General features: G+C 46.2%; 2 protein-coding genes and 1 long non-coding RNA gene across 5 annotated transcripts in view; 2 read left to right on the plus strand and 1 right to left on the minus strand.

The window, feature by feature from the left end:
- Window positions 1-290: 290 nt before the first annotated feature.
- On the plus strand, window positions 291-19,412 carry LOC131130866 (tyrosine-protein phosphatase non-receptor type 5-like). The gene is made up of 13 exons (XM_058074946.1): window positions 291-539; window positions 10,993-11,237; window positions 11,364-11,486; window positions 12,019-12,111; window positions 12,199-12,455; window positions 12,811-13,003; window positions 13,380-13,464; window positions 14,204-14,283; window positions 14,423-14,560; window positions 14,666-14,776; window positions 16,505-16,665; window positions 16,837-16,950; window positions 17,487-19,412. Exons 2-13 carry the CDS (start codon window positions 11,016-11,018, stop codon window positions 17,578-17,580), a joined length of 1,671 nt encoding a protein of 556 aa, XP_057930929.1. The 5' UTR covers window positions 291-539; window positions 10,993-11,015; the 3' UTR covers window positions 17,581-19,412.
- Window positions 19,413-19,465: 53 nt separating this feature from the next.
- Window positions 19,466-21,566, minus strand: LOC131130867 (uncharacterized). Of its 2 annotated transcripts, XR_009130107.1 has the most exons (3): window positions 21,303-21,566; window positions 19,869-20,084; window positions 19,466-19,805 (listed from the first exon to the last, which is right to left on the minus strand). It is a non-coding gene; the product is annotated as an uncharacterized LOC131130867 (long non-coding RNA). The 2 variants fall into 2 exon arrangements; XR_009130106.1 differs by having other exon boundaries at window positions 19,466-20,084.
- The window catches only part of dusp8a (dual specificity phosphatase 8a), a 42,484-nt gene continuing 40,217 nt past the window's right edge, over window positions 21,158-23,424 (plus strand). Inside the window, exon 1 of one of the 2 annotated variants that reach the window (XM_058074940.1) lies at window positions 21,158-21,522. The gene's annotated coding sequence lies outside the window, so the exon portion shown is untranslated. Of the gene's footprint in view, window positions 21,523-21,556; window positions 21,713-23,424 lie in introns of those variants that run through there. The other variant, XM_058074941.1, reaches the window with a different exon arrangement.

Below are 23,424 nucleotides of genomic sequence, written 5' to 3' on the forward strand. Positions count from 1 at the left end.
TTTTTTCCTCATATCACAAGTTTGAAAACATCTTAGTAGGTTGATATCCGATGTTTCAATGCAGTGCACGTACGTGCACATGACAGAATACTTTATTCATCGCTCAGGGAAGTTGCAACATGGGTGGCTTTAAAAAACATATCCTGCGTGCATGAAATCAACGTGTTAGGAAGCAGTTTTTGCTGAAGATGAATGCCCCCCCCCCCCATGTGACGGATGCACTCCTCCCTCTCTCACACACTCTCTCTCCCCTGCTCTGTGGCTTCACTCCTTCTGGCTCTGTTGCCAAGGCGACGGCACAGCCTCTTGCTGCATACGCCTCGATGAAGCGGCCGCCTGTGGATCTCGCCGTCCTCCAGGATACAAACGGCAGGGACGCCATCAGACCCCTCTCTTTCTCAGACGCAGACCCCCACCTCCTCGTGGCTCCATCTCCTCCTCGCATGTGAGCACGCTCCATCTTTAGAGGAGGAGTAAAGAGATTGGTGTTTGGCGGGAGACGAGCGCCAGATGGACATTTGAAGAAAAGGCTCAGTCAGGTAAGGGGACTTAGCATCACCAGACCGAATGCATGAGATGACCCCCCCCCCACCCCCCACCCCTGTGTGGTTGTGAATACCAATAGCTCAGTGAAACGCTGTGATTGGTTCTTCTGCTGTGCTCTCCTGGCTGTAGAAGCGTATGCAAGATGACGCCTCGACGTGAAAAACAGGTTGCATTCATGTATTAGCATTTAAAGCTTGCGTGTGTGCGTGTGTGTGTGTGTGTGTGTGTGTGTGCGTGTGTGCTTGTGTGTGTGTGTGTGTGCCTGTGTGTGTGCCTGTGTGTGTCAATGTGGGAGCTACCAGCAAGAGATGCAACAGTCCACCCCCCCGGGTGATTCATTGGGAGCCCATCCAGCTCTGCTGTGTGTGGTTGCTCCAGCCCACCGTCGCCGTGTATGCGATATGAAGATATGAATGGTGGTTTAGTGGAAGCATGAATGAATGACTGAATGAAGGTCCCAACTGGATGGACTCGACCGCCAACCCACGGTCCGCTCCTTCGGTCTGTGCATCAATTTGCTATGCAGCATATTTGAATTATTCATGCAGTACAGCAATGTCTGAATGACACGTTCACACGTGATGGATGTGATTTTTATTTGAAGCGAGATGAAGGTGAAGGATCGTCTTTCAGCCTGAGTTGCGTTTCCACCTTGAGGTCATCATCCACAGAGAGCTTGTGTTGTGTGAATGATGCCGACCTCATCAGGAAGAAGTCAATGGGACAGGTCTTGGCCCTCGTGACACAATCTCATGTTTCTCTTCCATCATCACTTTCTGCAAGGCCCCCCCCCCCCGTAGACCATCTCTGCCCCGTTCGCACTTCCACAGCACGCAGGAACAGGAAATGCTGCCATGGCTGGGAGCTTTTTACTGAAAGCACAAAGATGATTGCTAGTGATTTTGCATTACAGGCAGAGTGGTTAGCTCGTCCGTCACACAGCAGCTTTGGGAAGAAGAACAAAACGAAAGGGGGCAACTTTGCCACTTCCATATTTTCAGAGATATGCCAAGAAATGATTTATATTTCCATTGAAAAATGCTTTGATGTCAGTGTAATGTGGTGTGTGTTGTGGTGTAATGTGGTGTAATGTGGTGTAATGTGGTGTAATGTGGTGTATTGTGGTGTAATGTGGTGTAATGTGGTGTATTGTGGTGTATTGTGGTGTAATGTGGTGTATTGTGGTGTAATGTGGTGTATTGTGGTGTATTGTGGTGTATTGTGGTGTAATGTGGTGTATTGTGGTGTATTGTGGTGTATTGTGGTGTAATGTGGTGTGTATTGTGGTGTAATGTGGTGTAATGTAGTGTAATATGGTGTGTATTGTGGTGTAATGTGGTGTATTGTGGTGTAATGTGGTGTGTATTGTGGTGTATTGTGGTGTATTGTGGTGTAATGTGGTGTATTGTGGTGTAATGTAGTGTAATATGGTGTGTATTGTGGTGTAATGTGGTGTATTGTGGTGTAATGTGGTGTATTGTGGTGTATTGTGGTGTAATGTGGTGTATTGTGGTGTATTGTGGTGTATTGTGGTGTATTGTGGTGTATTGTGGTGTAATGTGGTGTATTGTGGTGTATTGTGGTGTATTGTGGTGTATTGTGGTGTAATGTGGTGTAATGTGGTGTAATGTGGTGTAATGTGGTGTAATGTGGTGTAATGTGGTGTAATGTGGTGTAATGTGGTGTATTGTGGTGTATTGTGGTGTATTGTGGTGTATTGTGGTGTATTGTGGTGTAATGTGGTGTAATGTGGTGTATTGTGGTGTATTGTGGTGTATTGTGGTGTATTGTGGTGTATTGTGGTGTATTGTGGTGTATTGTGGTGTATTGTGGTGTAATGTGGTGTATTGTGGTGTAATGTGGTGTAATGGGGTGTAATGTGCAGTTTTTCCTCTTCATATTTTGACTTTATTCTTGTCAAATGAAGATTTTAGAACTTGCTAGCTTGCAGCGATTTTCTCCCTGCAACAAAGCCAAAACAAAAGGTCCTGCGCCCAAAAGGCAGAGGAGGATGCTCACCATCACACCAAAGGGTGGACTCCTGGACATGCTGAGGGAATGTAGGAGTTGGGCGGCGTTTCATAAGCAATAAGTCCTAATAATAACAAGGACACTAAAGGCTACAGTACAGCGGGGCGGCGCCAGGACGAAAAGGCGTGGTTACAGGAGAGAAATAACCTGGAGGTTGATCATTTCAATTCAAAGGGCGGTTTGAACCGGTTACAAAGTGTGTGGTGAGGGGTTTTACAGTTGGAAAAGATGTCATATATTGCACACATGGTGTTGGTTACTTCCTGGATTTCACTTACAGCGGGCTATTTCTCAAACTACCCACCGCCATGAAGGAGAGAATACTGAATTATACGTTTTCTTTCCATCTTTTGACTTTAATGTATCAACTTTATGCTACTAATGTTTGAATTGTCAAATGTGGGATTTAACAGGTTTTCTTCATTATGTTTAATGATATTTCTTAAGGATATATTCAGAATATTCCATGGGTCAATAAACATCTGTGGGCTTTGGTTATTATTCCATACCATACCAGTACCAAACCAGAGCCTGAATCGGAAAGTACAAAAACGGCTAACATACGGATTATGTCAAAAAACAATACCTTTGGTGATATATAGAAGTTGTTATTCATTTGTGTAATTTATGCTGATGAAAGAACAGAGGAAAACGTGCTGCTACATGAAGTGCAAACATTGAGAAGAGAAATTGCCAACTGAATCCGGTGTTGGTGAATGCGCCTCGCAGCGCCGTTGGTGGGCAATGAGGAAGCGGTGCGCCGTTTGATGTCAGCGTTCCCAGGATGCTCGTGGGAATGTAGATGTCTTCAAGTCTGGAGCTAAACTTCCCGTCTGGAGCTCAACTTCCCTTGCCGTCCGTCCCAAAGTGCTTGGATTGGATAGCATTGGATTGAAATCAGGGGAACATGCGGGACGGTCCAAAATAGGGACACCATTTCGCTGTCCTGTTGAGAGAGCCAGTCATGGCGCCCGCAACAACACCACATAGCCAGCTGCCATTCGACGCCCCTGCACAACCTGAAGCTCCATTGTTCCGTTGAAGGAAAAAGCACCCCGGATGGTGACGGCGCCCCCTCCAGGTTTTGTGCAGGTTTTCAGGTTTTGTTCCAGCACCATCTTTCAACCAAATTGTCTAGAACTTTTCAGTCCCCCAAAGTCGGACTGGCCAAAACTACAGGTCCGTGAAAAAGGTCCTCCGAGGTAAAGCGAAACACGAATAATGACAGTTTTCCTCGTGTGCACCCTGCCCTATTCCATCGAAATCTGAGAAAGCTCCGCGCCGCTGTCAAAATAGTACATGAGTCCTGTGCACATGGCGACATGCTGTTATGCCTCCATTACGTTCCAGACCGAGGAAGAAGGATCATCAGGAACATCCATTAACACGCCAGCCATCTGTCACCCAAAGAGAAAAATAATGACAGTAATTCCCCTTCCTGAAATTTCTGCAGAGCCGCGAGAGTCCTGCTCACCCAAAGCTTCCGCTCACTCAATTTGATGTCGGGTGCTTCGAACGGACGCATGATCAATAGAAACGCCACGTACCGGATCTATAGGAAGGGAGTGGGCGGGTTTGTGTGGGCACTCCAAGACGAGGCTGATTCCGCGTCAATCAGGTTTGACTTCGCCATCAATCCATCAATCGCCATCAATAGACTCTGGGGTTGTGATTTTCACGTCCTTGGCGTACACACGGTACATTTGTCATACGCGCGCCGCAGCCCAAGTTTCACTTTCTATTTTTTCATTGTGACGTGAACCAAAGTGTTCACCATTTCTATTGTTTAGGACAGCTTCAGGCAGCACATTCAAAACATAAAATCCATGACAAATAACAGCAAATATGGGAAAAAAGAGCAGTACTTTTACCGGAATAACATCATACTATTTGAGGAAAAAAGAGATAAGAATAAACATGGAGGCTTGTTTCCACCAATGAAAGAAAAAGAATTCCCCATGCTTAGTCATAACTGCCAGATAAAACCTTGAATGATGACACGTAAAGTCATAATTATGGGATAAAAAGTCAAGGCCACATTACAATACAAGGCTACAAAAATCATAATTATGAGATAGGAGAGTCATAATGACAAGATACAAAGATCTTAAAGATCGATTTTATGAGACACAAACTCCACACGTGCCGATGTTGAAGAGATGATGAAGGCTCCAGTGAGGAAGGGGCTACGTACGTCAGCATTTGGATTTGTTAATAATCTCATCATAGCAATTTCTTAATCTCAGCATTTGGATTTGTTAATCTCATCATAGCAATTTCTTAATCTCAGCATTTGGATTTGTTAATCTCATCATAGCAATTTCTTAATCTCAGCATTTGGATTTGTTAATCTCATCATAGCAATTTCTTAATCTCAGCATTTGGATTTGTTAATCTCATCATAGCAATTTCTTAATCTCAGCATTTGGATTTGTTAATCTCATCATAGCAATTTCTTAATCTCAGCATTTGGATTTGTTAATCTCATCATAGCAATTTCTTAATCTCAGCATTTGGATTTGTTAATCTCATCATAGCAATTTCTTAATCTCAGCATTTGGATTTGTTAATCTCATCATAGCAATTTCTTAATCTCAGCATTTGGATTTGTTAATCTCATCATAGCAATTTCTTAATCTCAGCATTTGGATTTGTTAATCTCATCATAGCAATTTCTTAATCTCAGCATTTGGATTTGTTAATCTCATCATAGCAATTTCTTAATCTCAGCATTTGGATTTGTTAATCTCATCATAGCAATTTCTTAATCTCAGCATTTGGATTTGTTAATCTCATCATAGCAATTTCTTAATCTCAGCATTTGGATTTGTTAATCTCATCATAGCAATTTCTTAATCTCAGCATTTGGATTTGTTAATCTCATCATAGCAATTTCTTAATCTCAGCATTTGGATTTGTTAATCTCATCATAGCAATTTCTTAATCTCAGCATTGGGACTTTTTATCTCATAATTAGGACTTTCTGTGTCATAATTATGAGTTTTATTTTATTATTTTATAATTTCAACTTTTTATCTCATAATTGTGACTTTGTGTCATGATTATGATTTATTAATATCATAATTTGTATCTCACATTTATGACTTTATCTCATAATTATGGCTTTTATTTTCATAGTGTGGACTTTTAATCTCATAATTATGATTTATTCATCTCAGAATTTCAATTTTGTATCTCATGACTCTGACTTATTATGTATATTATGAATATTATGAGAAACTAAACAACAAATGAGTTTGCAGTTGTTTGGAAAATGTGATACATGTGGCCTGTGATTGGCCGGCCACCAGTGGCCCCCGCCTCTCCCCAAGACAGCTGGGATAGGCTCCAGCATAGCCCCACCCTGGTGAGGACAAACTGTAGAAAATGGATGGATGCACGTTGGCGAAAAAGTTGGAATGTTATGGAACAGAATTTGGAGCTGCCAATTTCCAAGAAGTTGGAATAGTTGCAAAAGTAAATAAAGAAATAGCAGAAATGGGGAAAAATATATGGACAATAAATTAGGAGAAAAAAGTTGTACTCTAACGAGAAAAAAAGTTGCAATTTCAAAATGAAGGTTTTGAAAATAAAAAATAATAAAATATATGAATAAATAATAAAAATAATATAAGAATAAAATCATCACTAAAAGAAAAAATATATATATTTTAGTAGAAAGTTGAAATATTTGGGGACTAAACGAGTGCAGACATGGAGAAAAAAAAGATAAAAAATGGTCTTTTTCACCAATATCATAAAGCTGAGAAGCTGTTGCATGCTTTCATTTGTCAGGGTGGTGGAAAAGGTTTGGACACCCCAGCTTTAAATGAATGTATAGTTTTTTTTGGGGGGGGAGGGGGTTGTTTTGCAGTCATCATCACGACAAAGAAACTGAAGCAATGGATGCCTGGCCAGCCATGAAGAGTAAAAGCAAAGCCAAGCAATAGTTTGACAAACTCGGACATTGCTTCTCTTCCGCTGCAGCCTGCGTGTGCCGCATCCAGTGCAATATTTACGTTGCCACGGTGACCAAAAGCCTCACTGCGTCACTGCTTCCGACTGCTTGGCCTCCCATTCATCCCCGTGCATCCACTCACCTGTCCATCTGCATCCTGCAACATCTCACACTTCCACCCACGCAGCAATCCCTGGGCTTTCGCTCGCTTTCTCTGTGTGTCTACATGGTATACATGCATGTTGCCATGGCTACGGGTGAGGGTGAACTGGCGTCACCGCTTCAAAAGCAAGGGAGCGCAGCTCGCCCGTGTGCATCACCTGCACACAGACTGACTTCTGGACTCAAAAGAAATAAGGTGGACTGATTTTGGAGGCTGGAAGACAGTTGAACAGTTGAACAGTGGTTGAACAGTGGTTGAACAGTTGAACAGTGGTTGAACAGTGGTTGAACAGTGGTTGAACAGTGGTTGAACAGTGGTTGAACAGTGGTTGAACAGTGGTTGAACAGTGGTTGAACAGTGGTTGAACAGTGGTTGAACAGTGGTTGAACAGTGGTTGAACAGTGGTTGAACAGTTGTTGAACAGTGGTTGAACAGTGGTTGAACAGTGGTTGAACAGTGGTTGAACAGTGGTCGAACAGTGGTCGAACAGTGGTCGAACAGTGGTCGAACAGTGGTTGAACAGTGGTTGAACAGACGTTGAACAGTGGTTGAACAGTGGTTGAACAGTGGTTGAACAGTGGTTGAACAGTGGTTGAACAGTTGAACAGTGGTTGAACAGTGGTTGAACAGTGGTTGAACAGTGGTTGAACAGTGGTTGAACAGTGGTTGAACAGTGGTTGAACAGTGGTTGAACAGTGGTTGAACAGTTGAACAGTGGTTGAACAGTGGTTGAACAGTGGTTGAACAGTGGTTGAACAGTTGAACAGTGGTTGAACAGTGGTTGAACAGTGGTTGAACAGTTGTTGAACAGTGGTTGAACAGACGTTGAACAGTGGTTGAACAGTGGTTGAACAGTGGTTGAACAGTTGAACAGTGGTTGAACAGTGGTTGAACAGTTGAACAGTGGTTGAACAGTGGTTGAACAGTTGAACAGTGGTTGAACAGTGGTTGAACAGTGGTTGAACAGTGGTTGAACAGTTGAACAGTGGTTGAACAGTGGTTGAACAGTGGTTGAACAGTGGTTGAACAGTGGTTGAACAGTTGAACAGTGGTTGAACAGTGGTTGAACAGTGGTTGAACAGTGGTTGAACAGTGGTCGAACAGTGGTCGAACAGTGGTCGAACAGTGGTTGAACAGTTGAACAGTGGTTGAACAGTGGTTGAACAGTTGAACAGTGGTTGAACAGTGGTTGAACAGTGGTTGAACAGTGGTTGAACAGTTGAACAGTGGTTGAACAGTGGTTGAACAGTGGTTGAACAGTGGTTGAACAGTGGTCGAACAGTGGTCGAACAGTGGTTGAACAGTGGTTGAACAGTGGTTGAACAGTGGTTGAACAGTGGTTGAACAGTGGTTGAACAGTGGTTGAACAGTGGTTGAACAGTGGTTGAACAGTTGAACAGTGGTTGAACAGTGGTTGAACAGTGGTTGAACAGTGGTTGAACAGTTGAACAGTGGTTGAACAGTGGTTGAACAGTGGTTGAACAGTTGTTGAACAGTGGTTGAACAGACGTTGAACAGTGGTTGAACAGTGGTTGAACAGTGGTTGAACAGTTGAACAGTGGTTGAACAGTGGTTGAACAGTTGAACAGTGGTTGAACAGTGGTTGAACAGTTGAACAGTGGTTGAACAGTGGTTGAACAGTGGTTGAACAGTGGTTGAACAGTTGAACAGTGGTTGAACAGTGGTTGAACAGTGGTTGAACAGTGGTTGAACAGTGGTTGAACAGTTGAACAGTGGTTGAACAGTGGTTGAACAGTGGTTGAACAGTGGTTGAACAGTGGTCGAACAGTGGTCGAACAGTGGTCGAACAGTGGTTGAACAGTTGAACAGTGGTTGAACAGTGGTTGAACAGTTGAACAGTGGTTGAACAGTGGTTGAACAGTGGTTGAACAGTGGTTGAACAGTTGAACAGTGGTTGAACAGTGGTTGAACAGTGGTTGAACAGTGGTTGAACAGTGGTCGAACAGTGGTCGAACAGTGGTTGAACAGTGGTTGAACAGTGGTTGAACAGTGGTTGAACAGTGGTTGAACAGTGGTTGAACAGTGGTTGAACAGTGGTTGAACAGTGGTTGAACAGTTGAACAGTGGTTGAACAGTGGTTGAACAGTGGTTGAACAGTGGTTGAACAGTGGTTGAACAGTGGTTGAACAGTGGTTGAACAGTGGTTGAACAGTGGTTGAACAGTTGAACAGTGGTTGAACAGTGGTTGAACAGTGGTTGAACAGTGGTTGAACAGTTGAACAGTGGTTGAACAGTGGTTGAACAGTGGTTGAACAGTTGTTGAACAGTGGTTGAACAGTGGTTGAACAGTTGTTGAACAGTGGTTGAACAGACGTTGAACAGTGGTTGAACAGTGGTTGAACAGTGGTTGAACAGTTGAACAGTGGTTGAACAGTGGTTGAACAGTTGAACAGTGGTTGAACAGTGGTTGAACAGTGGTTGAACAGTGGTTGAACAGTGGTTGAACAGTGGTTGAACAGTGGTTGAACAGTGGTTGAACAGTGGTTGAACAGTGGTTGAACAGTTGAACAGTGGTTGAACAGTGGTTGAACAGTGGTTGAACAGTGGTTGAACAGTGGTCGAACAGTGGTCGAACAGTGGTCGAACAGTGGTTGAACAGTGGTTGAACAGTGGTTGAACAGTGGTTGAACAGTGGTTGAACAGTGGTTGAACAGTGGTTGAACAGTGGTTGAACAGTGGTTGAACAGTGGTTGAACAGTGGTTGAACAGTGGTTGAACAGTGGACTCGGTCACCTTCCACCACTGGCACGAATGCAGAGCCGGCCACTGACGAGAGTGCTACCCAGATGGTGGATTACGCTGGTCCTTGAGTCACAGCCGTGTATGTCCGGATTAGGTTGTGTTCCTTGACAAGAAACAACGTCTGTCGTCTTCTGCCTCACAGGCCGCTGCTCAATGGCCGCCAGTGATACAGGATGTCTGTCCATATCACGCGATATCGCTCCCATCCATCATCTGCGTGCGTGGAGCGTGCCACGAGCTTTCAGAGTGCATTCCTCAGTCAGTTTGTGCCTTGCCATTGATAAAACCTGCGCCAAACTGGCTGGCACCGAATTTAGACACCACGGAGCACGTGGAGGGAAAAGTAGTAAAGCGCCACTTGAACAAGCCTCCGCACTCACACGTCCGCACAAAGCGTGAGGCACTTCACAAAACACGCTTATTCATAGAGGAAGGGCAACAAATTGAATGGGACCTTTAAAGCTGGGGTGTCCAAACTTTTTCCACTGAAGGCCACTGAGCGAAAAATGGAAGGATCGCAATTTGATTTTTGTAAAGCAACACGTCGTAGATATGCTGGGAAAAATGCAGAGATATCGGGAATTGGACAATATCGGCAGATGGCTTTTCATCAAAAAAGCAAATATGGGCTGGAACGGGTAGTTCAGCTGGCGGCGTGTTTGTTCGTTTGGTCCCTCTGTGGTCTGCTGAGCTTTTGGTTTCCTTCCGTGTTCCGTGTACTTGTTGTCTGATGGAGAAGATCCACTTTGACCTTCATCCTGAGGTCATCGTGCCACAAGTTGCAAAAATGACCTTTACTTTGTTTTTCATAATATATATAATATTTCACCTTCATGCCACTAAAACGGTGTTATTAATATTATACATTATTATTAATATACATTATTCTTGTAAAATGACCACTTTGCATTTTCATTTTTTGTTAAGTTATATTTCAACAACAAGCCAAAAGCCAAAAATAGTCTGCGGGCCGCACTTTGGACACCCCTGATTTAAATATATGTATGAATATGTGTGTGTGGCGTCAGTTGATGATTATGCTCAGGACGGATGACAGGGATGAGAGCCACTCTGTTGCCAAGGCGACAAACAGGGCTGTAAACACATTACCCCTGACTCATCTCTCCACAATGGAGCCTCTCTCACACACACACACACACACACACACACACACACACACACTAGCGTCCAATCCACGGCAGACGGGGGCTGCGGTGAGGGGCGCCACTCCAGGCCGCTTAGCTGCAAGTGAATGGACGTGTGGAAGAAGCGCTACTCTTTCTGGCGCACTCACGCTTCCCTCACTCATCCAAATTCAAACGCCGCCATCAGGACACCCCCGCACACGGCGAGCGATGCGGTCAGATGTCACTGATTGACATTTTGGCAACACAGCATGTAGTCGTCCATTTTTGGCTATTATGGTCCGTTAGTCATCCTCGTAGCGTTCCGGCGGGCCTTCCAGCTGTTGCGTGTCTTGCTGTGTCCAAACGCTGACGTTCTACCGTGTGCGACCCCTCCCGACTCCCAGGAGCCTTAATCCAAAGTGGGATCATGACCCGTCGCCTGAGCAGCTCCGCCCGGTCCCACACCGAGGACTCCATCTTCCTGAGGCCCGATGAGGACCCCGTTTGGCTGGATGAGCCCACAAAGACGGGAAAAATCAAGAGCGGCAGGAAAGACGCCCAAGGAGAGGAAGTGTTTTTGCACAAAGTGTTCACGCTGGTGGTGGAGTTCCACTGCTGGGCAGCCCTCCTCGTCATCTCCCAAGTCACGGTACGGGACGCCTGTTCCTTCCTTGGTGTAGCCGGGAAAGTCAAGCTGCCAGAAGGGGAAGGGGAGACGGGGGGGAAGGCCAGCTAAAATGTTCTTTTCCTGTCTGCCTTCCATCTTCCCTCTCAGGTCTACTGGATGTTCTTTGTGGTGGAAGGAAACGGGCCGTTTGCCTCCGCCTATAAAGCTCTCCAGGTCATCGACTTCTACCTGAGTTTCGTCTTACACTGCCACCCCATATTTGGAATGGACGTAAGTTATTCCAGCATTTGTCAAGGTGGGGAAGATCAGGGTTTCGTGTTTTCATGGGGGTCTCCTCCCACATTCCACACGCGTGTTAGGTTAACTGGCCTCTCTAAATTGTCCGTGCATGGCATGAACGTGTCCAGGGTGGACCCCGCCTCTCGGCTGGGATAGGCTCCAGCATACCCGCATCCCTAATCAGGATAAGCAGGACAGAGCATGGATGAATGGAAATAAAACGGGACCTTCAAGATTTCATAACATCTTCATAACAGCTTCACTCAAAAAGGGGCATCGCCTAATACGCCATAACCAGGAAAATATTCCATTTACAAAGAAGGAATCTTACGTCAGTCTGGAACCACCTGACCTGGATCAATGAGGTCCTACGAAGATGAGCTGGTACATTTTGTATTTATCAATAAACAGCAGTGATACAATGGAATCACTTTATTAACTTTAATATTCACTTTAATAACTTTATTTGACTTTGAGCCATGAAAGATTTAAGATGAAAGATTGGGATGCCATGTCTTGGCAGTCCGTGGTGCTGAGGGACGTGATGAACACCACGCAGCAAGCCTGGATCATCTACGCCACTGCAGGCATTGGCGTGACCATCTCTGTTTTTATGGTAAGCGTGTTGACCCTTGACCCCATCATGCCGTTCCGTGACTTCCGGCGAGGGAAGCGTAACCTCCGAGCATCTTTCCATCTTCAGGTCATCCACATGGCGTGGAGGTGGCGCTACGGCACTGGCTTGTGGTCATCCGGCACCGTGTCACGGGACAACGGGGATCGCCGGCAGTCTGTGAGCCGCCAGCCCTCCTTCACCCTTTCAGAGTGGACCGACGCCCAGGAGGACCTGATGGACCTGGACCGTGTACCGCAGACTCCGGTCTTTGAAACGGGAAGCGACAACAAGCCAGAAGGAGACGCCATCACTCTCACTGTCACACCGGTGGGGCTGCAGGAGAGGTTTGCCCCCCCCCCCCGTTAAGATTTCATCAACTTACTTTGCTGTGGCATCACATGGCATCATGATTACTGTGTTGTACTGTACCACGATACTGCTCCTACTGTGGACAGTACTGCGCATTTTGGAGTGGCCTTTTATTGTGGCCAACCCAAGGCATGCATTTGCAATAATCTGGAATTGTGAATGTATTATATATTTTATATTTAATGTTTCATTATTTTGTATTGTAACTGTGTAAAATATGGTTATACAGTAATATATTTATCATTTTATTTAGAGTTCTATATATTTATATATAATATATATATATATAAAATATATGCCGGTGTTTTTCATCCCGTATTTCTCACACAGGAGGGGCTCCAATGTTTCCCTGACCTTGGATATGTGTACGCCGGGATGCACGGAACCTTATGGCTACGGAGCCCAGCTTTCCCCCAGAGACCAGTCAGCCCAGGAGTACCTCCGGCAGGGATCACACCTCCTAACCCCCGCCATGCTGCACACCCGGGCCATGGATGACCAGAGCCTGCAGGCTGAATTTTACGTGAGCAGCTCATCCTCCTCCACACTTGCATGTGTCACACACACACACACACACACGGGGTGGGGGTGGGGGGGGGGGGGGGTGGACGACTCACGCGCTCAAACCGTACACCCGGCGAGCTTTGCCTCTGTCTCCTTGTGGGCGAAAGAGAGATGGATGCTGCCTGATTTGCATAGAAACCCACAGAGGATTCCACCGTCTGCCCGGCTGGAGGCGGGGGGGGGGGGGCATTCCAGATCACAACTCAAACATGGCCCCCCCATCCTGCACAATTCTTCCATTTCCTACAAAAATAGCATTTGTCATTCCACGAGTTCCACGACTTGATTGCAGCTGCTGCCGCCTAAGTAGCGCATCCTTCTGTGTTGAACGGCAGGAGACCCCCATGAACTTTGTGGACCCCAAGGAGTACAACTACCCAGGCCTTGTGAGAAAGAACCGCTACAAAACCATCTTACCCAGTGAGTACGCCTCGGGCTGTTAGCACATGTTAGCACATATGCTAACATGTTGGAGACATGCCGTATATTTATTTGTCCAACAGGCCATTCATGTTTTCTTTTTCATCCATTCATCTTCTATCGCTTATCCTCACGAGGGTCGGGGCTTTCATTTGGAAAATATTTCAACTTTCTTCTGAAATAACCTTTTGGAATATTTGGATTTTATTCCCATAATATGCCCCCCCCCCCAAACTCATTTTCAGCTAAACTAAATGACAACTTTATGCTACTTAAATGACATTGTCTTTCCCCATGATATTACAAGTGGAGTGGTTAGCACGCAGGCCACACAGCTAGGATGCCTGGGTTAGAATCCCCCCTCGGCCATCTCTGTGTGGAGTTTGCATGTTCTCCCCGTGCATGCGTGGCTTTTCTCCGGGTACTCTGGAGACATGTTAGCTTCATTGGCCCCCCCAAATTGTCCATAGGTATGAATGTGAGTGTGAATGGTTGTTTGTCTATATGTGCCCTGGGATTGGCTGGCCACCAGTCCAGGGTGGACCCCGCCTCTCCCCAAGACACCTGGGATAGGCTCCAGCATGCCCCCACCCTAGTGAGGATAGAAAATGGATGGATGCATGGAGTCACTTTGGACCCCCCCCCCTCGAACCATCCATATTATAAGAACGTATGGTCGCTCTTGTGTGTACACGGAGGATCAGTAAAACATGTTGATGTTGATGGTGTTTATCTCCAGACACCCACAGCAGAGTGATCCTACAGTCCCAGGATGAAGACGACTTCCTCGCCACTTACATCAATGCCAATTATCTCAAAGTAAGTCGCGTTTGTCCCGGCCCGGATGCAAGGAATGAAAGGATGACTGCAGTACTGTGCAATACTGTGGAATACTGTGGAATACTGTGGAATACTGTGGAATACTGTGGAATACCGTGTGCATGGCGTGTGCACGCAGGGTTACGGGGGTGAAGAGCGGGCATACATTGCAACCCAGGGCCCGACAGTAAACACAGTGGGGGACTTCTGGAGGATGGTGTGGCAGGAGAAGACCCCAATCATTGTCATGATCACCAACTTGGAAGAGAAAAACGAGGTGAGTAGAAGCAAGTGATGACGGTAGTACAGTTTGTACTATGATGATAGTACAGTATGTACTTCATGTATGACTTCTGGAAGCGCGTCCGTGTCCATCTTGCAGAAATGTGCCGAGTACTGGCCTGAGGACACTGTGACCCACGAGGGGATCCAAATCACCGTTGTGACGGTGACGCAGGAGGACGACTACAGTCTGAGGGTTTTTACTTTGAAGGTGCCACACGACACTTGTTCAAAACCAAACGCTGCTCTTTTGACCAAAAATACACGACACGTCTCTGCAGCATATAGTATATGTATATATATGTACTATATATATATATACACATATTCCCGCACTCAACACACAACCACGCCGCTTCTTCCACCCTGGCCCCCGGGTACCCAACATTCTTTGTACAGGCTAAACTAGCTCATATAGAATAGAATAGAATAGAATAGAATAGAATAGAATAGAATAGAATAGAATAGAATAGAATAGAATAGAATAGAATAGAATAGAATAGAATAGAATAGAATAGAATAGAATAGAATAGTCCTTTATTGTTAATGTACGGTAGATATGCTAATAAGTTATACATACAGTCCATAATTCCATAATTGTCATATAGCTGAACCATATTGTCTTTGCACTAGGCTGCACGGTGTGCGAGTGATTAGTGCGCAGGCCTCACAGCTAGGAGACCCAAGTTCAATTCCCCCTCGGCCATCTCTGTGTGGAGTTTGCATGTTTGCATCCCCGTACTTCTCCAGGTACTCCGGTCCCCCCCATTCCAAAAACATGTTAGCTTGATTGCCCCCCCCACATTGTCCATAGGTATGAATGTGAGTGTGAATGGTTGTTTGTCTATATGTGCCCTGGGATTGGCTGGCCACCAGTCCAGGGTGAACCCCGCCTCTCCCCAAGACAGCTGGGATAGGCTCCAGCATCCCCGCGACCCTTGTGAGGATAAGAAAATGAATGAATGAACTTTGTTCCTATTTTTGCTTCTGCTTTTTTAATCTTCCAAATATTTCAACATTTTTCTTCAATCATTATTTTTGTAATATTATGGCTTTATTCACACAATACTGTAATTTTTTTCCCCTGCTCAATTTCCAAAAACGAAAACTTCATTTTGTTCTGTTTATTTTTCATAATATTACAACTTTTTTTATTTTTCAATGTTATGTCTTTAAAAAGACATTTTGTTCCCTCATAATATTACAGGTTATTCTCATACAGTTACACTTACAATATAAAGGGTATATAGGGGTGTATAAAGATTAATTGGGGTGTATAAAGGGTATATAAGGGGTGGTTCAAATCCCTACAGATCGCTATGAAGGCTTTCGGGTGCCGAGGGTGTCGTCTGACGGTCGCGGCGCTGATGACGTCAGCAGCCGGTGACGCGTCTGCCGCGGGAAGAATGTAAACAACGATGGCGATGGCCTGGAAGAAGGCTCCGGGCAAGTAATATGGACGGAGACCTACGGCCGACAGATCAATCTCCGGGCCGCACACACGCTCCTTCGCCGTGACGCGTCCAGGGTTGCACCACTTGTTGTTCACGTAGATAGCGACCCCCCCTCCCTTCTCCGCTCTCTCCTCAACTCCTGTCCCCTCCACCAACCGGAAGCCGGCTAAACTCGGGCCTGGGTCCGGTGTGTCTTGCTGCCATGACTCCCTGAAGCACAAAACGGAAACTCTGGAAACACGCTCACTCCTTGTGAGTGAAGTTAGTGATGCTAGTGAAGTTAGTGATGCTAGCGATGTTAGCGATGCTAGTGAAGTTAGCGATGCTAGTGATGTTAGCGATGCTAGTGAAGTTAGCGATGCTAGTGAAGTTAGCGATGCTAGTGATGTTAGTGATGCTAGTTCATCCAGTGACAGATTGTTAGATCAGGACCCCCCTCCCCATTTGTTGTGAGCGTGTATTTCATGTGGCCGTGTGCCCACCAGTGTGACGACGAGGAGCGGGGTTTGCGTCAGTATTGGTACACCTCATGGCCGGACCAGAAGACCCCGGACAAAGCCCCGCCTCTTCTGGAACTGGTGCTGGAGGTGGAAAAAGCCAGAGAGGAGGCCCCGCCCACTAGCGGCCCGATGATTGTGCACTGCAGGTACACCTGTGTCTGTTTCACCCGCCTTTACTCTTCCACCTTTTTGCTGTTGTTTCACAACATCCAAGTATGGCCCCCGGGCCACACTTTGGACACCCTGGCTGTAGCCAAACAAGCAATACTAAAATGAGCAAATCCTTTATGTCCCGACCTCCAACCGGCCCCCGACAGCGCTGGAATCGGCCGGACGGGCTGCTTCATCGCCACCTCCATCCTGTGCAAGCAGCTGAGGGTGGAGCGTGTGCTGGACATCCTGGGGACCACCTGTCAACTGCGTCTGGACAGGTGCGTCTTAGCATTGGGCAGAGTCAGTTCGTTTCACAATACACGTATGTACAGTACGGTGCAACAAACATTGGCGCAAACTCTCACCAAAGCACCAAATTCCATGCAATAAAACACAGACTCACATCAACAATCGTTGCACGCAACCTTCAGGGCGAGGCCACATCACGCGTCTTACCTCGCCCAAAACCGTACAAAACCTGTACATGTCATCGTATTTACACGTGAAATATGACATGTCATGGTTGAAGTGATTTGGTGAAATCATTTGAAACTCGTTTCAAACATCCAGTATGCAAAGGCAATATACATAGTATGTATACGTACATATATAGTATACAAAGGCATTATATCATAGATATCATAGATATAGATATCATAGATACGTATAATATCTCTCTGAACAGGACGCTAAAGTATTTTGGTTGGGACAATTGGGTCCAAATTTACATTTAAACCACAGCACAGCCAAGTGCCGAAAGTCCACAGGAGGTCCTAATCTGCCCTAATCTGCATCTGATGTGTGTTGGCCCCAGGGGTGGGATGATCCAGACGTGCGAGCAGTACCAGTTTGTGCATCACGTTCTCAGCCTCTATGAGAAGCAGCTGTCTCACGCCTCCGAAGAGTAGTGCGTGCACGCCGGCCACGCCCACACCGAGACACACCACTGTACACCGCGCCGCCTCTGGTGGTATACGCACCACCGTACCCAGTATCATCTCAGTGTCGCCCTTTAATGAAGGGACGCTTCCATTCACACGTGTTCATCCAGTATGGAAGCCCGTTTCCTACCCAACGGTAAGTCCCAATTAGGGGATAAAAAGTCCCGTTTAAGAGATGAAAAATCCAAATTCTCAAGTTAACATTGCGCAGTTTGGATCTCATCGTTTTGGACTTTTTGTCTCGTAAGTACGACTTCTCACATCCTAGTTTATACTTTTGATCTCGTATTTCTGACTGACTGTTGGGACTGCTGTTCTTCTCCTTCGGTGTCCAAAACCGGCTTCCACCCGCAGTCCACAACCCCCAAATGTTGGTATTTGCACATCTCAGGCCACCAGTCCAGGGTGGACCCCGCCTCTCGCCCCAAGTCAGCTGGGATAGGCTCCAGCGTACCCCGTGACGCTAATGAGGATTAAGCGGCATAGAAAAGAAGCAATGTTGGGGATGCTGGGACGACTGTAATTGGATTTACGTGATTTCTTGGGGAATGTTTGATTTGAGTGTGACCTTTGGAACGAACGAAAGCCGCTAACCGAGGTTCCATGAAGCACTGCGGTCAACCAATACGGATTCAGTTGGATGTTTTTAGGCTGTTTTTTTGACCTACGATGCATTCAGGAGCCACTTCATCTCCAGGTTGCATGGTGCTAAGTGTTCCTTCAAGGCGTGTGCAATGGAACGTGTGTTCCGGAACGTAGGAATGTAAAGCAGTTAGGTGAGGACTGAAGTCATTGGAATATCTAGCGTCTGCTAAGTTCTACCATGCTGCCCGGGCTCTTCTCATGGCTCACCGTGTTTACGAGAAACACCTTCCTGTGTTCGGTCCACCTCCACCGACTGCCAGAGGCTTCCCAGAGCCCGATGCTCCTGTCAGTGTCCCATTTGGATCTCTCAATTGTAGCTTCAGCACATCCGTGAAGACCGTGATCGTTGTAGAGAAGGTCCAGCCTAACCCGTATGAAGCACAATAGAACAACCCAGGTTGTCCCTCCTACGTTTAGCTGTACAGCTTTTGGTTTCTCTTTTTCCTGCTATCATTTAATGGACTGCATGTGCTGTATGGGACGCCATGTCCGCAATCAACGTGATTGGTTGTTCTGCTTTTTGTTGTGTCAACGGCTTTAAAGCCCAATATATTACTGCTTGCTCTCGGCCGATGCTTTTTATACACTTTGCTTTTTGTGAAAACCAACCAGAGATATTTTTAGAACATTTTGATACAATCCTTTTGTGTAGATGCCTCGTGTACATCCCATCTCCATCTCCGCCATGATGTGGACTAAGTAGCTCATACTGTGGATGCACACCATCTGTTTATGTTGCAAGATTGGACTCCAATGTGGCTCCCTTGGCGGGTACACCAGAAGAGATTGTGTTCAGCATCAGTAGTATTATGCTATGCTTTAAAATGCCTTGCTAGAATGTGTATGTTTTTCCTGTTTTCTTGGACCTCAGACTGAGTAATGCGGTCTCCACTGTTCTCCACCTTCGACTGGCATGAATAGCCATTGCTACGTGCAAGGCAGCTAAATCCGTGAAGACCAATAATCCAACCAGCAGCATTACCAGGCAGTACAACTGACTCAAGCATCTGTACTTTGCTTGTTTTTCATTCTGACAATTGGCCGATAGCAACCCAGTCAAAACCCAACAAACCAGCAATCAGTATTCCTGTCCTGCTACAGTATTGCTTTAAGTTGTGAGTTTTTGCATTCAAATAAAAGTAGATTTTCATGAAGCTCTGTGGCTTTTTCTTTGTCTTTTTGTTACCCCTGCCAAAGAACACGCAAGGACAAGAAGCCCCATTTATTGCGGAAGTTCATCAAAAGAACACATGGAGAGCACTTACATGCACACGCCGCTAGATGGCGGTACCTGCGCTCGTAAATGAGAGCGTCATCAGCTTGGAGATTCCGTTTAGACAATTGCATGAAATCCACACTAGCGTGGAAGTTTTGGCATGTTTGTCACACGTAAATGTTTGGGATCAGCAAACATTGAAATATTAGTCGATGGCAACACAACTGAACACAAAATGCCGTTTTTCCAATGAAACGTATTATTAAGGGAACAGACAAAGAGATGACCCCTAAAGCCAATAGCTGCTTGGGCCACCCTCAGCGGCAACGACCTAAAAATAATAATAATAATAATAATACATTTCATTTATGACAAATGCAGCGTTCGTGGTCACCTGGTCACGTGGTCTCTTCCAGCGCTGTGGAGGAAATGTTGTCATTCAGCCACGTAGGAGGCCGTCTCCATAGGGTCCGGTCAGGACTTGGACTAGGCCGCTCCAAAGTCTTCATTCGGTTTTTCCTCAGTCATCCAGAGGTGGACTTGCTGCTGTGTTGTGGATCATGGTCCTGCTGCAGAAGCCCAGTCGGCTCCAGCTTGGCCGGACATTCTCCTTGAGGGGTTTTTGGTAGACAGCAGAATTCTATCACAACAAGTCTTCCAGGTCCTGAAGCAGCAAAACAGGCCCCGACCATCACACTACCACCACCATGTTTTACTGCTGCTATCATGTCCTTTTCTTGAAATACGTGAATGCCCGGCGGACGTGATGGGACACACACCTCCCAAAAGTTTGTCTGTTTTTATTGTATGGAATATTAATATTGGAATATATAATATTGTGCTTTGGTGAGAGTTTCCGCCAATGTTTTTTGCATTAAGTGAGGATAAACGATGGAAAATGGATGTTTTTATTTTTTGCCTAAAAATGGAAATAAAAATGGATAAGTTAACAATGACAAACACCAGCAACACCAGGGCTCAGGAATTGTGCGGCGAGACAAGCACCAGAACTGAGGGCCAAATCAACAGGCTTTTATTGCAGATAGAATCTCATGGCAGGCACGGAAATAATAATCATGATAATAACACAAGCTACTCTTACAAACTCAAACTCTGAAACCCTGACACCACTTCCTGTCTGCCACCCATTCTGCTCCCCAGTACCAGAATAAATGTACGGTAACATACTTTTATTTATGTCTTGAATGTCTCCTATATTGAGTAATACCTGGGTCAAGGTAGCGATGGGGTGTTTACTCCATGTCTGGGGGTCGTGGATCATTGTTGGTTCACATTTGGGTTTTGGTTCAAAACATATTGAAAAGGTCATAAAGAGGTTTCTATGCTTTAACCGTGATGTTTCATTTAGAAGCAAAGAAAACGACTTTGTGGAAATCCATGTGAATGTGAATGTGAATGTGAATGTGAATGTGAATGTGAATGTGAATGTGAATGTGAATATGAATATAATAGATCAATAACATAATCTTCACGTGTAAAGAACACTGCCTGCAATATCATTTATGAGCATCGTCTTTTATCTGGCTTTGATATTTACCATTCTATGCCACGCCAGTCGTCACACATGAGCGTGTCTCCTTTAAAAAAAACAAGTCGGGCAGGCCCTTTAATCCGGCTACCACTTCCTGACGTCATCCAACCCCCGAGCGGTGCGCTGTGATTGGCTGGCGGTGACGTAAACCTGATATTTTCCTATTTTTTTCCCCTCTCTCTGCGGCTCCTAAACCATGACCTCATCGTTAGTGGATGAAAGTGCTAAAGTGTACCTTTTGTTACCAGCCCACATACACCTTGTAACGACACTCACCGACTAAACTAGCCGCTCCTTTTTCCTTCTGCTTCATGCGTTCAGCCGCTCGCTCCTGGCGCTGTCACCCCGTGTCAGCTGGGCTGTTACCCTGCGACGCGGCCAGCTCCGGCGGCGGCGGCGGTGGCGGCGGCGGCCGTACTCAGGAGAACCCCGCCGGCGTCCGCCATGACAGCGAGGCCACTTAAGTGACCGCCAAAAGAGCAGACGGGAGCTCAAGGTAGGTCCCCGCGATGCTAGCGGCGGTTAGCCGTGGAAGCTAGCTGCTCTTACCCCCCCCCCTCCCCCACGCCCTCCCACCTCCCTGGAAGTGCGCGCGCGTCTGCTTCGATGGGAATTAAACACGCTTAACTTATCGCCTGGTCTATTCGTGGAAACTATTGTTTCCATTCATCCCGGACAATTTCAAGGTAAGCTTGGACGTTTTGTTATTCGGTTTGCACCCAACGGCTGTCGGCTCAGTGGAGTGTTTTGCATGTGGACGGATCCACGCGTCACGAATACGCCGCAGGTTCACGCGCTTGTCAAACATCTTGTCAAACATCTTATCGAACATCTAATCAAACACAGCCTTTGGGATACGGACAATAAGAATCATAAGAAGGCGGGCCGGGATTGATCCTTCTATGGATATTATGCAGATATTGGCCATTCCATTCATTTTATTTCTGTGTCGAAATGCTGCATATTCCCAAAGGGGAAGGATATGACTGTCTGGATGGCATGTGTTCATACATTCGGAATCAATATCCGCAGTTCTGGGCAGCATAAGGTCAGGTGATGGCTGCACAAAAATATGTTCAAGCCTGAAACATTGAAACATGCTCGTTTCCTGCTGCCAGGGACTGCGTTGCTTTGTGATGATTCTTACAGAAGGAACAAAATGGGGATAAACACAGCAAGAGGCTGCTTGGTGTCCTCACACTTGGCCTCTAGTTTTAGCTGGAGGAATCCTAACATCCAAGGCGCTCTGTAGCAATGTGCCAAGGCTGTCCTACAATGGCCCTGCATGATGCCATGTCTGGATTAGCCTGGAGATGTCAGGGAACATGCTAACATGCTAGCATGCTAGCATCAACAGGGCCAAGGCTGTCCTACAATGGCCCTGCATGATGCCATGTCTGGATTAGCCTGGAGATGTCAGGGAACATGCTAACATGCTAGCATGCTAGCATCAACAGGGCCAAGGCTGTCCTACAATGGCCCTGCATGATGCCATGTCTGGATTAGCCTGGAGATGTCAGGGAACATGCTAACATGCTAGCATGCTAGCATCAACAGGGCCAAGGCTGTCCTACAATGGCCCTGCATGATGCCATGTCTGGATTAGCCTGGAGATGTCAGGGAACATGCTAACATGCTAGCATCAACAGGGCCAAGGCTGTCCTACAATGGCCCTGCATGATGCCATGTCTGGATTAGCCTGGAGATGTCAGGGAACATGCTAACATGCTAGCATGCTAGCATCAACAGGGCCAAGGCTGTCCTACAATGGCCCTGCATGATGCCATGTCTGGATTAGCCTGGAGATGTCAGGGAACATGCTAACATGCTAGCATCAACAGGGCCAAGGCTGTCCTACAATGGCCCTGCATGATGCCATGTCTGGATTAGCCTGGAGATGTCAGGGAACATGCTAACATGCTAGCATGCTAGCATCAACAGGGCCAAGGCTGTCCTACAATGGCCCTGCATGATGCCATGTCTGGATTAGCCTGGAGATGTCAGGGAACATGCTAACATGCTAGCATCAACAGGGCCAAGGCTGTCCTACAATGGCCCTGCATGATGCCATGTCTGGATTAGTCTGTAGATGTCAGGGAACATGCTAACATGCTAGCATGCTAGCATCAACAGGGCCAAGGCTGTCCTACAATGGCCCTGCATGATGCCATGTCTGGATTAGCCTGGAGATGTCAGGGAACATGCTAACATGCTAGCATGCTAGCATCAACAGGGCCAAGGCTGTCCTACAATGGCCCTGCATGATGCCATGTCTGGATTAGCCTGGAGATGTCAGGGAATGAGCTAGCATGCTAGCATCAACGGGGCCAAGGCTGTCCTACAATGGCCCTGCATGATGCCATGTCTGGATTAGCCTGGAGATGTCAGGGAACATGCT

Source organism: Doryrhamphus excisus, chromosome 6, assembly GCF_030265055.1.
Source record: "Doryrhamphus excisus isolate RoL2022-K1 chromosome 6, RoL_Dexc_1.0, whole genome shotgun sequence".
NCBI classification, from domain to species: domain Eukaryota; kingdom Metazoa; phylum Chordata; class Actinopteri; order Syngnathiformes; family Syngnathidae; genus Doryrhamphus; species Doryrhamphus excisus.

Excerpts from the sequence above, each read along its gene's own strand:
- LOC131130866 (XM_058074946.1), top strand. The coding sequence starts at position 11,016 with ATGACCCGTCGCCTGAGCAGCTCCGCCCGGTCCCACACCGAGGACTCC. Across the intron at positions 11,487-12,018 it reads ACCCCATATTTGGAATGGAC|TCCGTGGTGCTGAGGGACGT; the intron begins GTAAGTTATTCC and ends ATGTCTTGGCAG. Across the intron at positions 14,284-14,422 it reads TCAATGCCAATTATCTCAAA|GGTTACGGGGGTGAAGAGCG; the intron begins GTAAGTCGCGTT and ends GTGTGCACGCAG.